We start from the raw sequence: 13,654 nt of genomic DNA, 5'->3' as shown, positions 1-13,654 counted from the left end.
AAGACAAAACCACCGTAAAAAGTATTTTTAGCGTAAAATGTTCTCCTTTGTACCAAACACCACCCTCACGATCAATTGATCAAAGAATTGTAAAATGAGTTCAATGTTAAACACCTTAAAGGTCGAATCCATCAAGTTTAAATCCTTGGATTCGCCTCTGTTACAAAAAGAAAGATATGCCTGTAACACTACTCCTTTTATGAACAAAATCTGGATTTATATCCAATCCATTTTTCAATACTGTGTTAGACTATCACAATTCACAATATAGAATCAATTTCATCTATTAAACCTGCATATGTTTACACTAATTCTGAAAGTTGCCACTAGCATTCAGAATAATTTAGAACTATGAGCATCTTGCCATATAATTTGGATGAAAAAAAATTTCTCCTACATTTCAAGTGTCATTCTGCATTTTCTTCTCTGCTTGCTAGCTCTGGAGTCACCCTATCAGCTGCCTTCTTTGCCTATAAAACTCGGACATTCAAAGAAGGAATCAAACATCAGTGAACTGTGTTGCGACTTAATATAATTAAGTAACTGAAATTGAGTTCTCCCAACAGTTTAAACTTTAAGATGATCAGTTGGTAACGCAATTCAATAAGGCCGAATTACTAAAGAGTTCAAGCGGAAATTATGAGAGGATTAGATTGAAACGAGTCGTATGAGGGTTGAGAACTTGAATTTACCTCTTTTTCCCAATTTGTCCGCAGCGTAACTATTAAAAGAAGTAGTGCTTGTGCAAAGATGGCAAGAGTGATTCCCAACCATAGTCCCTGAAAATCATATCATCATAAGTTTTTTCCATACTTTCGAAGACGGAAATGCCAAGAAAATAGAAGCTTGAAGGAGTACATACCTTTCCACCAAAATGGTAGACAAAAGCTAATATAACACCAGCAGGTATTCCGAAAAGGTAATAAGCTCCCAAGTTTATGACTGACCCTATCTTTTGCCAGCCACACCCTCTCACAGTACCTGGATTTTGTCAGCTGATAAGGCCATCTCGTCATTTAACACTTCTTCAAAAAGATTTTACTCCCTTCATTTCAATTTATGTGGCGGCGTTTGACTGGACACGAAGTTCAAGAAAGAAAAAAAAAAAAGGAAGAAAAAAAACTTTCGGAACTTGTGTTCTTAAAGATGGCATGAGATTTCTACGGCTACAAAAGCATGTCATTAGGGGGAAAATGAGATGTTTAAAGTTAGATTGTTTCCAAATGCAGAAAGGTGTCATTCTTTTATAACGACTAATAAAAAATAGTGTCGCATAAAATGGAACAGAGGGACTGAGGGAGTCATATCTTAGACAACTATTGAAGAAACCTAGCAATGAGAAACTTATGTTCCAAAATTTGGACCAACCTGAAAGTACAGACTGAATACCATCTAAGAAGTGGGATCCTGCTATCAAGACTAGCATTTTTGCTACATATCCCACTACTTCTTCCTCAGTGCTATAACAGTAGCCCCAGAGTTTACGAACCGAAATCAAAACTATTGCTGCAACAATGCCTTCTGTAGCCACCAAGAATACTGCTGTGCAAGCTGCTAAACGAGCTGCTTGAGGTCGTGCCGCACCTAGTTCATTTGAAACTCTTACGCTGAGGAAAAAGACAGAGCATACAAATAAGTGAAGACGCATATATATATAAAGGAAAATGTAACTGAAGGGGTTTTAAAGATGTTAGAAACTCGCCTCGTGGCGCCACTTAGTCCTAGAGGTATCATATACACCATCCAACACGTATTAAGGCTGAAATATTTTCAAAATTATCAACTTTTTCATGAAATAAGATGTCCACGTTGATATTACTAATTATTAGCAAGTTTGGGAAGTCTAACCTGATTGAAAGAACTGAGGTCTCGAGCTTCGGATTTGGAAGAAGCCCGGACAACAGAACCATTGTTTCGTAAGACCAAATCTCTAAGCTGTGTTAATAAAAGCAAAATGGTTTAGTTCATTTGTTCATTATGTAAGGATAAAAGTTAGAAACAAATCGAGGATTTAAATTTGATGAGGTCAATCTTTATGTTTTCAGCATTGAACCCAAGTACTTCTTGCAATTATGGGTTCATATTTCAGCATTCGTTGAAATTTTATTGATTTTTCATATACATATCTACGCTCATGTAAAACTACTGAGTTCAGTTGAACCCGTTGATTAGACATGACATTCGCCTCTAATGAATGTGTATACAAAGACTAGCCGCCAAAGGTGTGACATAGTGGTCAATGAAGGAGATTGAGAACCATGAGGTCTCACGTTCAAATCTCAGCGGAGACAAACATACTAGGTGATTTCTTTCCATCTGATTAAGCCTTGGCGGACAAAATTACCTGGTACCTGTGCTGGTGGGAGGTAGCAAGTACCCCGTGGAATTAGTCAAGGTGCACACAAGCTGGCCTGGACACCACGGTTATCAAAATAAAAGTATGTGTGTTGCGAGACTATGAACACTACCAGAACATAGCAGCTGAGGGAATGGCAAGTTTTAGATATTTCCAAGTATCACAAAACGCCTCTTTTGAAAATCCGGTCCAAGTGCTTTTGCAGGAAGGCGATATTCTGACATATGCTGCTAGCAACAAGAAATTGATCCAGTAGGATATAGCGTTAGCCAGAGCAGCACCTTTGTTGCCTATGCCAGATTTAAAGACCAGAATCCAACAAGTGAATATATGCAGCAAAGTAGTGATTCCGGCACTGAACATCATCGGTAGCACAATGTTTTGGGCTTGTAGAAATCTAATATGACACTGGAGAAACCCGTACGCGTAGATAGATGGAATCATATAGCGCGCGTAACTTCCTGCTTCAGCTGCTATTTCTGGATCTTGTCCCAATATTACAAGAATTTGTCCTGCATTAGCCCAAATGAAGACAAGAGGAAAACTGACAAGTAGAAGAACAAACATTGCCCTTTGCATATGGATACTGACCGTATGATACTGCTTTGCACCGTATGATTGCCCACATAAAGTGTCCAGTGCATTTGCCAATCCCATCTGCCAAGCAAGAGACGGTTCGAAATGTAGAGTTGATGAAACACCCTTTAAGTTTATATCAAAATCTAAAGAAGTAACTTTTATGAACTCCGATTAGAAATCAAAACCTATCTAAATGAACCTGGTTACATATATGTCAGGTACCACTGTGGCTAAAGTATCTAGTAAATCAAAATCTATCCTACACGTCCCCAAGGGGATGTCTCAGTGGCTGAGAAGTAGGAGTGACAACCTGGAGATTCCAAGTTCGAATCCTAGCCACAACACTCGGTTGTGGATCGTAGCCTAAGTTGCACGGACTCCTCACTTTCGATGCCGCACCCACGTCAGATTCTTCAAAAATACGCTATTTTTGGAGTATCCGACACGCACCCGTTGACATTTTTGAAGAGTCCGAGCAACATAGATCGTAGCAGGCTGATCTTGGTTATTAGTTGAGGTGCGTGCGAATCAGCCCGGACACATTCTTAAAAGGAAAAAAAAAAAAAAAGGCATTTAGTACAAGCATGTTCAATATTTTGAAGGATTTACATAGTACTCTCACTGACCGTGTTCGACATGGTGGATTAAGGTAAATGAACGGTCCATGTAGCATTTATCAAACAACCATTTAATAACATATCACCTAGTAACACGAGCTTTAACTAGTGAAACAAGTATTTCTTCAAGAACCAGAAGTGAATTTTCACTACGGAACTATTGCAGATATTCATTTGAGTACACAAAAGGGTTTAACTTCTATACTTAAAAACATTTTTATACTGTCAGACCACATTTAAGGTAAGGGCGGATGTAGTTAGGGACTTACGGGTTCCAGCGAATCTAGTAACTTTGGCTCAAACTCTTTATATTTGTTGGAAAACCGGTAAAAGTAAGTAGGGAAAAGGGTCGAAAATACCCCTCTACTTTGTCAAAAGGGCTAAAAATGTCCTCCGAATTTATTTTGGGTCAAAAATACCCCTTCCATCCTTAAAGTTTTCAAATATACCCCTGTCTTGACGGAAATTATCCCCCAAAATAATCCGAAATCATTTTTTAAACCCAACCCCACTAAATAATAACCCATAAGATCCCCTTATTCCCCTAATACGTAGGTTTGAAGTTTGAGAGAATTGGGGGAATAAGGGGATCCTAGGGGTTATTATTTAGTTGGGCCGGGTTTAAATGATGGAGCAGGTTTAAAAAATGATTTCAAGTTATTTTGGGGGATAATTTCCTTCAAGATAGGGATATATTTGAAAACTTTAAGGATGAGAGGGGTATTTTTGACCCAAAATAAGTTCGGAGGTTATTTTTAGCCTTTTTTCCGAAGTAGAGGGGTATTTTTGACCCTTTTGTATAAGAAAATTCAAACCCAGTAAATCAAAAGGGTTGCGGTAGAAAGGGTGTGGCCTAGTTGTCAATGAAGCGGGATTAGAACCATGAGGTCTCAACCTCAAACGAGTAGAGGCAAAATCACTAGGTGATTTCTTCCCATCTGTCTAAGCCTTGATAGACAGAGTTACAAAGTTACTTGATACCTGTACTGTTGGGAGATAGCAGATACCTAATGGAATTAGTCAATGAGCGCACAACCTAATCCGGACACCACATTTACAAAAAAAAAAAAATGTTCCGAACTTGAACTCTAATGTTCAAATAGGTACTCATAAAATTAGTCGAGTTGCGCAGCAGCTGCCTGAACACCACGATTATAAAAATAAAAAAAAAAATTCCCAAACTTGAACCCATAATGTTCAAATCCTAGATCCACCTCTGAATTTAATAATAACTATACATAACCAATGGAATTAATGACATAAAGCAATACACCAAGTAAGAAACTTGCCAACATAAATGGCAAAAAAAAAAAGAACTAACCAACAAGCTGAGACCAATTACAGAAGCAAAAGAAGTAGCCATAGAAGCACCAGAAAGAGCTAACTCTCCAAGATGACCAACAAACATAACAGACATAACCTGTAAGGCAAATAGTGAAAAATTCACTGACATAAGTGGCCCTGCTAATACCAATAACTTCTTCACTTCTGCTAAAATCTCATCACATATTCCACTGTTTTTACAGTCTTCTTTTTCAGTTTCTACAATCAATGGGCACTCAATATTTTGAGTATCCATTTTCCTCTCTCAAAAAAAGCAATTACTGGCTGTTAAATTTCATAAGAGAGAATATGTGCACAGTGTAATGGTACTCATGGTCCAAGAAACATACTAATCGTACGTGCCAATTCAAGTGTCTTAGTGGACATAAAGTTTAGAAAGTAAAAAAGAAAGTTTTGAATGTTATGATCTTAAATTAAAGATGTGTTTAATGTACTAAAATATTCTTTAAATCTTATGGTTATCAATTAGGATGTTTGAATTGTCGGCTTACTAACATAGAAAAAAACACTTTTTTTGAATAGATCAAAAAGGAAAAATAAGATACTTAGTAGGCGTTTGGCCATAGAAACCGAAAAACACTTTTTCACTTTTTTTAGAATTTTGGAGTTGGAGTTATGTTTTGGCCATAATTTTTGCAAATAGTATTTTGTTGTTGAAATGTACTTTTTTAACAAGGATTTGGTTGTAAAAAAGGCAAAAAATAAGGCTTTGGTTATTTTTAAAATTCCAAATACAAATTTTCATGACCAAACACTAATTTTTGAAAAAAATAAAAAAAATTCGTCGAAAAAAGTGAATAATTCTTATGGCCAAATGGGTCCTTAAATTGAAACGGAGGGAGTATCATTGTTTTAGTCCATGCTAAGCCAGAATTAAAATATTTTAGTAATACAAAATGGGAAGGGTTGTCAAAAAGCAAAAGAATATCTTGTCCATTCTACATGTCTTGTAATATGAAGGTTTTAAAACAAATTAAATGAAACAAGTAGGATTAGCCTTAATTCACCCAATTTTTTATTGGATTATACTTGATACACTAACAATGGAAAGAGGGCACAAAACATAGTGGAGGTGGGGAAATATCCTCCATTTTTTACCATGGGTTTGGGGTTGGAGCTCAGAAAATAAAATTATTGTTGGTAGAGAGCATTTTAAAAGAAATTGCACGGTTTTCCCTTCAAGTGAGCTCGTCTTTAATTTTTGCTCTTCAAATGGGCTGGTCTTTAATTTTTGGCCTTCAAAGTCAAACTTATGCTCAGCGGGACATAAGCTCTCCAACGGCGCTAAGCATAACTTCTGAGATATTATGATGCAAAAATATAAACTTATGTCCCGCGAAAAAAGTTATTTGCATTAAGGGCCAAAAATTAAAGACCAACACAAAATAGGGGACAAAAGTGCAAATTGACCCCCCCCCCCCCAAACGATTTTACCCTAAGCAAGATATCTGATCGGAATTCTAATAAGTCGTGAGCCCCAAAGCAAGTACCGGACATCGGGTGGGAAGTTAAAAAAAGACAATAGAAAGTATTATTCCATTCATTTAATTTATATGACATAGTGACTGGATATGAAGTTTAAGAAAGAAATAATTTTTTAAATGGAAAGTATTATTCCATTCTTAATTATGACACAACATTTGTGAAACTTGTAATCATGAATATGACATAATATTTGTGTAGTTATAAAAGCTTGTCGTTAAAAGGAAATTGGTAAGTTCAAGATAAATAAATGTTTCCAACTTTAGAAGGTCTCATCCTTTCTTGAACAGAATAATAAGAAAATAATATCATTCTTTTTAAATAGACAAAGTATTGCAAATTTGCAACATATTCTTCTTTTTAATCAAATATTAAAATAGATTGGGGAAATTTTTAAATTGCATTGTATTCCATGTGGATTCCACAACTGGAAAGGCACACTCGTTAATCTATCCAAAGATTTGGAAGACATATTCTTATATCAACTTGAACCTTGTGAATGTAGATAAAATAGAGCACATTTAAAGTTATGGAATCAAATATCTTTAACCAAAAAAGGTTTAGGTAGTGCGCTTACACCTTATTTAAAAAAAAAATATATATATATATATATATATATATATATATATTTTAAAAATAAACACTTTTTATTTAAAATAATAATAATTAAATTTTTTTCTGCTAAAGGCTTAAAAAAATCGCTCAAAATTTTGTCTATGAAATGTGTATATCTCGCTCAAAGCTCAAAAAGTTCTCTTAGAATTTTGAGTATGAAAAATGTATGAAATGTGTATATCTAGTTGAAGGCTTAAAGCTTTCACTCATTTTGTGTATAAAAACAGTATGAATTATGTATAACTCGCTCAAGGCTTAGAATTTCGCTCACATTTTTTGTATATAACGATCATGTTAGGTTTCTGAAAAATTAATACAACTACAACAACATCGTATACAAAATTCATAAAATATTTAAGGCTTAAAAAAATCACTCAAAATTTTGTGTATAAAATGTGTATATCTCACTCAAGGCTTAAAAAGTTCGCTCAAATTTGTGTATGAAAATTGTATTAAAAATTTCGCACACATATACACATTTCATACATGTTTCATACAGTTTTTATACACAGAAAATTGACTGAATTTCTTAAGCATTGAGCCCATTTTTAAAAAAATATATATATTTTTTTTTAATAAAAAATATATTTTTTATGAAAAATGAAGATCCGTTATATTTTGTAAATAAGGAAAAGTAACGTTATGTTTTGTAATAAAGAGTCTTAAGTAAGTAGCCTATGCCATTTATCGTTATGTTTTGTAATAAAAAGTCTTAAGTAGGTACCCTATGTCATTTTCCCTTAAAAGAAGGAAACTGCACGGTTTGCCCTTCAAATGGACCGGTCTTTAGTTTTTAGTTGTTTTAAAAAAAATGACATATATTTTAAAAAAAAAAACAAATAAGTAACTTTCAATAGAATGACATATTTTATTTTTAAAACAAATAAATTTTAAACTTTCCGTTGTACACTTAAAGACATGATTTTATAGCAACAAAAATATCGTGACATGTTTAATACCGCAAGCTTAAAAAAGTCATCTTTTTCTCTTTTTCAAACTCTGCTAGTTGATTAAATAGAGGTAATATTAGTTAATGGAATGCTAAGGTAGTTGTGTTTCAAGTTTGTAATGGCCTTAATTAATAACCTAATGAAATACCAGCTCTCTAAAGAAAGGGGGTAAAAAAAGAGCAAGTGAAAAGAAGTAGCGGTAAGTAAAACACTGTACACAAAGGGGGCAGCCTGGTACACTAAGCTCCCGCTATGCGCGGAATCCGGAAAAGGGCCGGGCCACAAGGTTCTATTGGACACACTCGAACCCGTGACCTCCTGGTTACATGGAGGCAACTTTAACAGTTACACCAAAGATCCCTTCAACACTGTCATCTCACTCAATGCCCAATTAATCTTCCATTTTCTTACCAAACCACCAAGCAAGGCCTTCTAAAAACAAATTTTCCTCTCGTTCACTGCACTATTAGATTGAGAATGCAAAGCAGACATAACTTAGAATCGACATTTAAAGGAGTTTACGACATTATTTCACCTTAACTGAGAATACCAATAACAACATATACCCAGTGTAATCCCACAAGTGAGGTTTGGGGTGAGTAGGATGTACGGAGACCTTACCCTACCTTTGTGTGGCTGAGAGCATCAATAAGAGGAAAAGATGCATATTTTGGTATTTACAAAAGCATAGAGCTACTTGAACCCTCAAAGACAATGGCACTAGATTCAAATCACAGAGATCAAGAAAGCTAGAACCGCCGAACGATACCTCAGGTAACAGTAAGTTAGTTACACCAGTCAACAACAACATACCCAGTGTCATCTAACAAATGGGGAGGATAGAGTGTACGCAGACCTTACCCCTACCTTGGGAGGTAGAGAGGCTGTTTCCGATAAGTTAGTTACACATCAGTCATACATCTATATCACTGCATCAAAAAAGGATTAGAAAAACATGAAACAGGTTCCATTACTTCTTTTGCATTCCAACAAGATAAAAACTAAAACTGTTCTGGGAATAAATAAAAACTTCATGCTAAGCAGTACAAATAATAAACTACAAATTTTAGGCCGCTCGGGTGCCTTACAGGAAACCTAAGCACCACTGAGCTCTTACTTCCAGTCCTGCATGTGGAGCAGCCACAAGACCTCATCTTCAGAATTGGCAGCATCAGAGAAATCCATCTCAATTCCAAAAATGTCAATTGCTGCCTCGTTGCTATGGTCTATGAAAAGCAAAGATATCCATGCTTGAATACCAGATTTAAATAAACAAAGAGGAGAGGAGAAGTCAAGATATACATCAAATTCTAAAGTCTGATATATTGTTCGATATACATGATCAGAAATGGATTTGTTGATTATGCAAGACACTTTCTTTGTATCTTTGTTCAACAAACACCGAGAAACTAACCATATGGCACAAGGGGATCGTGAATCTAGGTTCCACAGGTAGAATCAGCCTTTATTCAGGCCCTTCTAAGTGAAACCTAAGCACCTCACACATTTCCGGAGGTGGAATCTTCTGAAAAACAGGCCCTGGCACAACATCTGAGAATATTATTTTCTCTTCAACCCAAATGTCAATGTAGAGCTCCAAGTCATTGAACAGTCCATTCATATTGGAAAAATTTATAGTAGTTTAAAGTGGGAGGCGATTGCCGCTTGCAAATTGATGGCCATAGTTTAGAACAAAGACATTTCCAAAGGTAAGCATCTTGAGCAGCATCTCGCCACTGTTTGCACACTAACATACAATTAGCCAGTTCGGTACCCTTCAGCAACGGGAAAACATCCTTCAGAATTTCTTCACAAATCATTTTGTGCAACGAGAACTAGCAAGAACTTAATGCACCAAGCAGCCTCTACAACACTCACTAATTGATCAAGCCCTTTAAATACCAGTGTTGGGCATAGATTCTGCTACAATATCATCACAACAAAAATAATTGCATATGAAACAGTCCGAGGCAGGGCGAGCGACCGGCTGACACAAAAGAAGAATGTAGTGACTGGTGCCCCACAGTGAGAACGCAAAGTAGACATAACTTAGAATTGACATTTAAAGGAGTGACCGACCATATTTCGGCTTAAATGAGAATAACAATAAGAGGAAAAGATACATATTTGGTATTTACTGAGGGTAGAGATATTTTGAATCCTCAAGGACAATGGCACTAGATTCAAATCACAAAGATCAAGAAAGCTAGAACCGTTGAGCGATGAACAGATTCCGTTGCAGTGGTTATATAGGATTGGTACATGAAGCGTGAAGAGTTGCCTTATTTTGCATTCCAACAAAAGATTTAAAAAAAAAAAAAAAAAAAACTAAATCTCTTTTGGCAATAAATAAAAACTTCATTAAGAATGAATGATGTGCATATTTGAACGGTAGTCGGGAACAACTGTAATGCTAAGCAATATAAATAATATTCAAGTTTTAGTCCAAGAAGGGGCCTTACAGAAACCTAAGCACCACTGAGCTCTTACTTCCAGTCCAACATGTCGAGCAGCAACAGGACCTTATCTTCAGAATCGGCAGCACCTAGGATAATTATCTCAATTGCAAAAATGTCAACTGCCGCCTCATTGCTATGGTCCATGGAATACAAAGATATACATAGTTGCTTACGAGATAAAACTAAACGAACAGGAGAGGGTATGTCAAGATATTTAGAAAATGAAGTCAGATATAATGGTTGATCTACATATGCAAAAAAGGCTTCGTCGTTTATGCAAGAAACTTTTCTTGTATCTTTGCGTCCAACAAACAGAGAGACCCTGACTGACTGAAACAAAGGAATCGTTAATCTAGGTTCAAAGGATAGAATCAGCTTTTAATCAGGGTCTTCTAACTGGAACCTAAGCTCGTCACAAGTCCCAGGAGGTGGAATCCAGGCCCTGCCACCACATATGAGAATATTATTTTCTCTTCAACCCAAATATCAATGTAGAACTCCAAGTCATTAAATGTCAATTTCGGAGGGGGAACAGTCCTATGATATTGTCTTTTATAAAAGGTTTGGAAAAGTTTATAGAAGGTAAAGTGGGAGGAGATTGCCGCTTGCAAAATGATGGCCATAGTTTAGAACAAAGACATTTCCAGAGGTAATCACCTTGAGCAACATCTCGCCACTGTTTGCACACTAACATACTATTAGCCAGTCCGGTACACTTCAGCAACGGGAAAACATGCTTCAGAATTTGTTCACAAACCATTTTGTGCAACGAGAATTAGCTGGGAAAACAAAATTTCCTTTGTTGCTATTTATTCCATACTGATTCTAAAGCAATTGACTTCAATTCGTCCAAATGATGCAAGCATATCCAACTTCAGAGAAAGGATGGCTCTATCTAGGCCTGCACATGTCGCTGTTAAGACATATTTCACTATGCAACAAAGAGGAATGAAAAATGAAGATAGGCTAATGCGTACGAAAGGAGTAAAATAAGGTGAGATGACGATAACATAATAAGATTATCACGAATGACGGACAACAATAGGAAGGCAGCAGAATTAAGAATCATCTGGAAAAAACTACTAGTCCAATTGCGATGAGCACGGATGAAGTCATTACTATTGCCAAACATCTCAAAATCCATCCTCAGTTGACACGGGTTTCTTGAAAAGCAGCAACAGAAATGGTGGTAAGGATTCATATAATAGCTCGCGATTGAAGCATAGTTGTTGTTGTTGAATAAGGAATACAATCCAACAAGCTCAAAGAGAAACAGTCATCTCTTTGAGTATGAGATAGAACTAAAAAGACGTTGTGAAGCTCCGAAAGAAAAGAAAGCGGGGACACACAAACGAGTAAACTATCAAATATTATTTAGTTATGCCTTAATCACAAAAAATTTAAGTCTCTTCTTTTCAGCTATTTCACCATGGTTGTGTTCCACCATTCGTTACACACAGTTCATCCCCATACATCTTATAAATTGATTAAAAAACAACAACAACAATAACATAACCAGTGTAATCACACTAGTGGGGTCTGGGGAGTGTAGGATGTATTCAGACCTTACCCCCACTTCATAGAGGTAGAGATGTTGTTTCCGAAAGACCCTCGGCTCAAGTAACTCATACAAAGAAATTTTTAACAATGAATTTTAATCAAATCATGCATGATTTTATACAACAACATACTCAGTGTAATCCCATACGTGAGGTACGGGGAGGGTAGAGCGTACGCAGACTTACCCCTACCGCAAGGTAGGGAAGTTGTTTCCGATAGACCGTCGGCCCAAGAAAAAGTAGGTGAGGAAAGGAAATAACGGAAGTGAAAAAAAAATACGGCAAGACAATACGGAAAACATGACAAAGCATTCTGGAACAAAAGAACAGTAACTTCAACAAAACAGTACGATAAGCGTCAAGTAAAAAGAAACAGCAACTAATAACATAAACCGAAAGACAAGAAACTACAACCTTCTATTAAAAATTGATTAAAAACAAAACCCATAATCAAAGTTCAAAAGTAAAGCTTGAGAAAAGCAAGTTGAGACCAGATTAAACAATTCGAAAAATTTAACAATGACCTTCCAAGAGAGATTAAATTGTAATGTAAATAAAGTATAAAATGGTGACAGTTTTAGAGAGCAAGAAAAAGTAGCATCCTTGAGCAGGCACAACTGTTCTATTATTCGGAGAAAACTACGTATGTGTAACCTAGTAAAAGTGAAACACTAATACATCATCCTTATGTAACAGCAACTCATTGTAACAGATAGCAACTAATTGTAACAGCTAGTTAGGAGTGTTCACGGTTTGGTTAAAAACCGATCCAAACTGAAAACTGAAAAAAAACAAAATATTTATTTGGATTGGATTTGGTTTGATTTTAAATTTTAAAAAACCGATAATATTTTATTTACCTTTGATATTACTAAAATCAAACCGAAGAAAGAACGAACCAAACCAACCAATTTTATACATAATATATATATATATATACACGCGCATATACACGCGCACACACACACAATAGATTGATTTTTATAAATACTTCTGTATACTTTTTCAGCAAACTTTTATTTATCTCTAATAGGCTAATTAACTTTAAACTTTAAGCCCATTTCTTAAAAGAAATTCATGAATTCAAACTCATATATTCAAAACGTGCATGAGATTTACCTAGATTTTTTTTTATATTTCTTATAAATTTTATTCACTTAATTAAAACTTATAAATCCTAAGACATTTTCTCCATAGTCCAAGAAAAATATAGCTACCAAAAAACAATAAAAAACCGAATTATAAGTTATGGAAAATGATAGAAAACTATGTCCTAATTGTATGGGGGAAAAAACATGAAAGAGAGAAATACCATTAGTTCCCTTAAAACCGAAAAATCGACCCAAACAGAACCAAACCGACTACGACCAAACCGATGGATATGTATTATGTTTGGTTCGATTTGATTTTAATAATTTTAGAAACCGACTAGATTGGTTTAGTTTTGGTTTTAACTAAAATCGACCCAACCGACCCATGAACACCCCTAGTATCAGCCAAGTTTTACTCGATTTTTCATGTTATATTTTAACTCTCTATAACAGCTTTTCACCTATAACAGCAACAATCAACTTTTGTAACAATACATTCTTTGTAAAATTACACCTCTATAACAGCTATCTTGCAAATATAATAATTAATCATCTTTATAGAAATAGAATCTCTAAGATTACCAATAATACATCTACAGATT

At 35.4% G+C, this 13,654-nt stretch overlaps 1 protein-coding gene and 2 pseudogenes across 3 annotated transcripts; all 3 read right to left on the bottom strand.

Moving 5' to 3' along the window:
• Positions 1–169: 169 nt before the first annotated feature.
• LOC132040681 (protein DETOXIFICATION 16-like) lies at positions 170–5,260 on the bottom strand. Of its 3 annotated transcripts, XM_059431336.1 has the most exons (8): positions 4,874–5,256; positions 2,469–3,013; positions 1,849–1,935; positions 1,703–1,759; positions 1,369–1,607; positions 863–981; positions 693–779; positions 170–470 (listed from the first exon to the last, which is right to left on the bottom strand). In XM_059431336.1, the coding sequence occupies exons 1-8, from the start codon at positions 5,129–5,131 to the stop codon at positions 408–410; spliced, it is 1,455 nt and encodes a 484-aa protein (XP_059287319.1). In that variant the 5' UTR covers positions 5,132–5,256; the 3' UTR covers positions 170–407. The 3 variants fall into 3 exon arrangements, 1 of the variants encoding a protein (XP_059287319.1); XR_009410749.1 differs by lacking the exon at positions 170–470 and having other exon boundaries at positions 752–779; positions 863–1,075; positions 4,874–5,260; XR_009410748.1 differs by lacking the exon at positions 170–470 and having other exon boundaries at positions 752–779; positions 863–1,607; positions 4,874–5,260.
• Positions 5,261–9,056: 3,796 nt separating this feature from the next.
• LOC132039846 (F-box protein At5g39250-like) lies at positions 9,057–9,763 on the bottom strand (annotated as a pseudogene).
• A 666-nt stretch (positions 9,764–10,429) lies between these two features.
• On the bottom strand, positions 10,430–11,165 carry LOC132040715 (F-box protein At5g39250-like; annotated as a pseudogene).
• Positions 11,166–13,654: the final 2,489 nt, after the last annotated feature.

This window comes from Lycium ferocissimum, chromosome 12 (assembly GCF_029784015.1).
Source record: "Lycium ferocissimum isolate CSIRO_LF1 chromosome 12, AGI_CSIRO_Lferr_CH_V1, whole genome shotgun sequence".
NCBI lineage: Eukaryota > Viridiplantae > Streptophyta > Magnoliopsida > Solanales > Solanaceae > Lycium > Lycium ferocissimum.
The sequence above is the reverse complement of the archived record's forward strand: the minus strand, read 5'-3'. Positions and strand labels throughout refer to the sequence as shown.

Excerpts from the sequence above, each read along its gene's own strand:
- LOC132040681 (XM_059431336.1), bottom strand. The coding sequence starts at position 5,131 with ATGGATACTCAAAATATTGAGTGCCCATTGATTGTAGAAACTGAAAAA. Across the intron at positions 1,608-1,702 it reads GGACTAAGTGGCGCCACGAG|CGTAAGAGTTTCAAATGAAC; the intron begins GCGAGTTTCTAA and ends CTTTTTCCTCAG. Across the intron at positions 982-1,368 it reads TATTCAGTCTGTACTTTCAG|GTACTGTGAGAGGGTGTGGC; the intron begins GTTGGTCCAAAT and ends GACAAAATCCAG.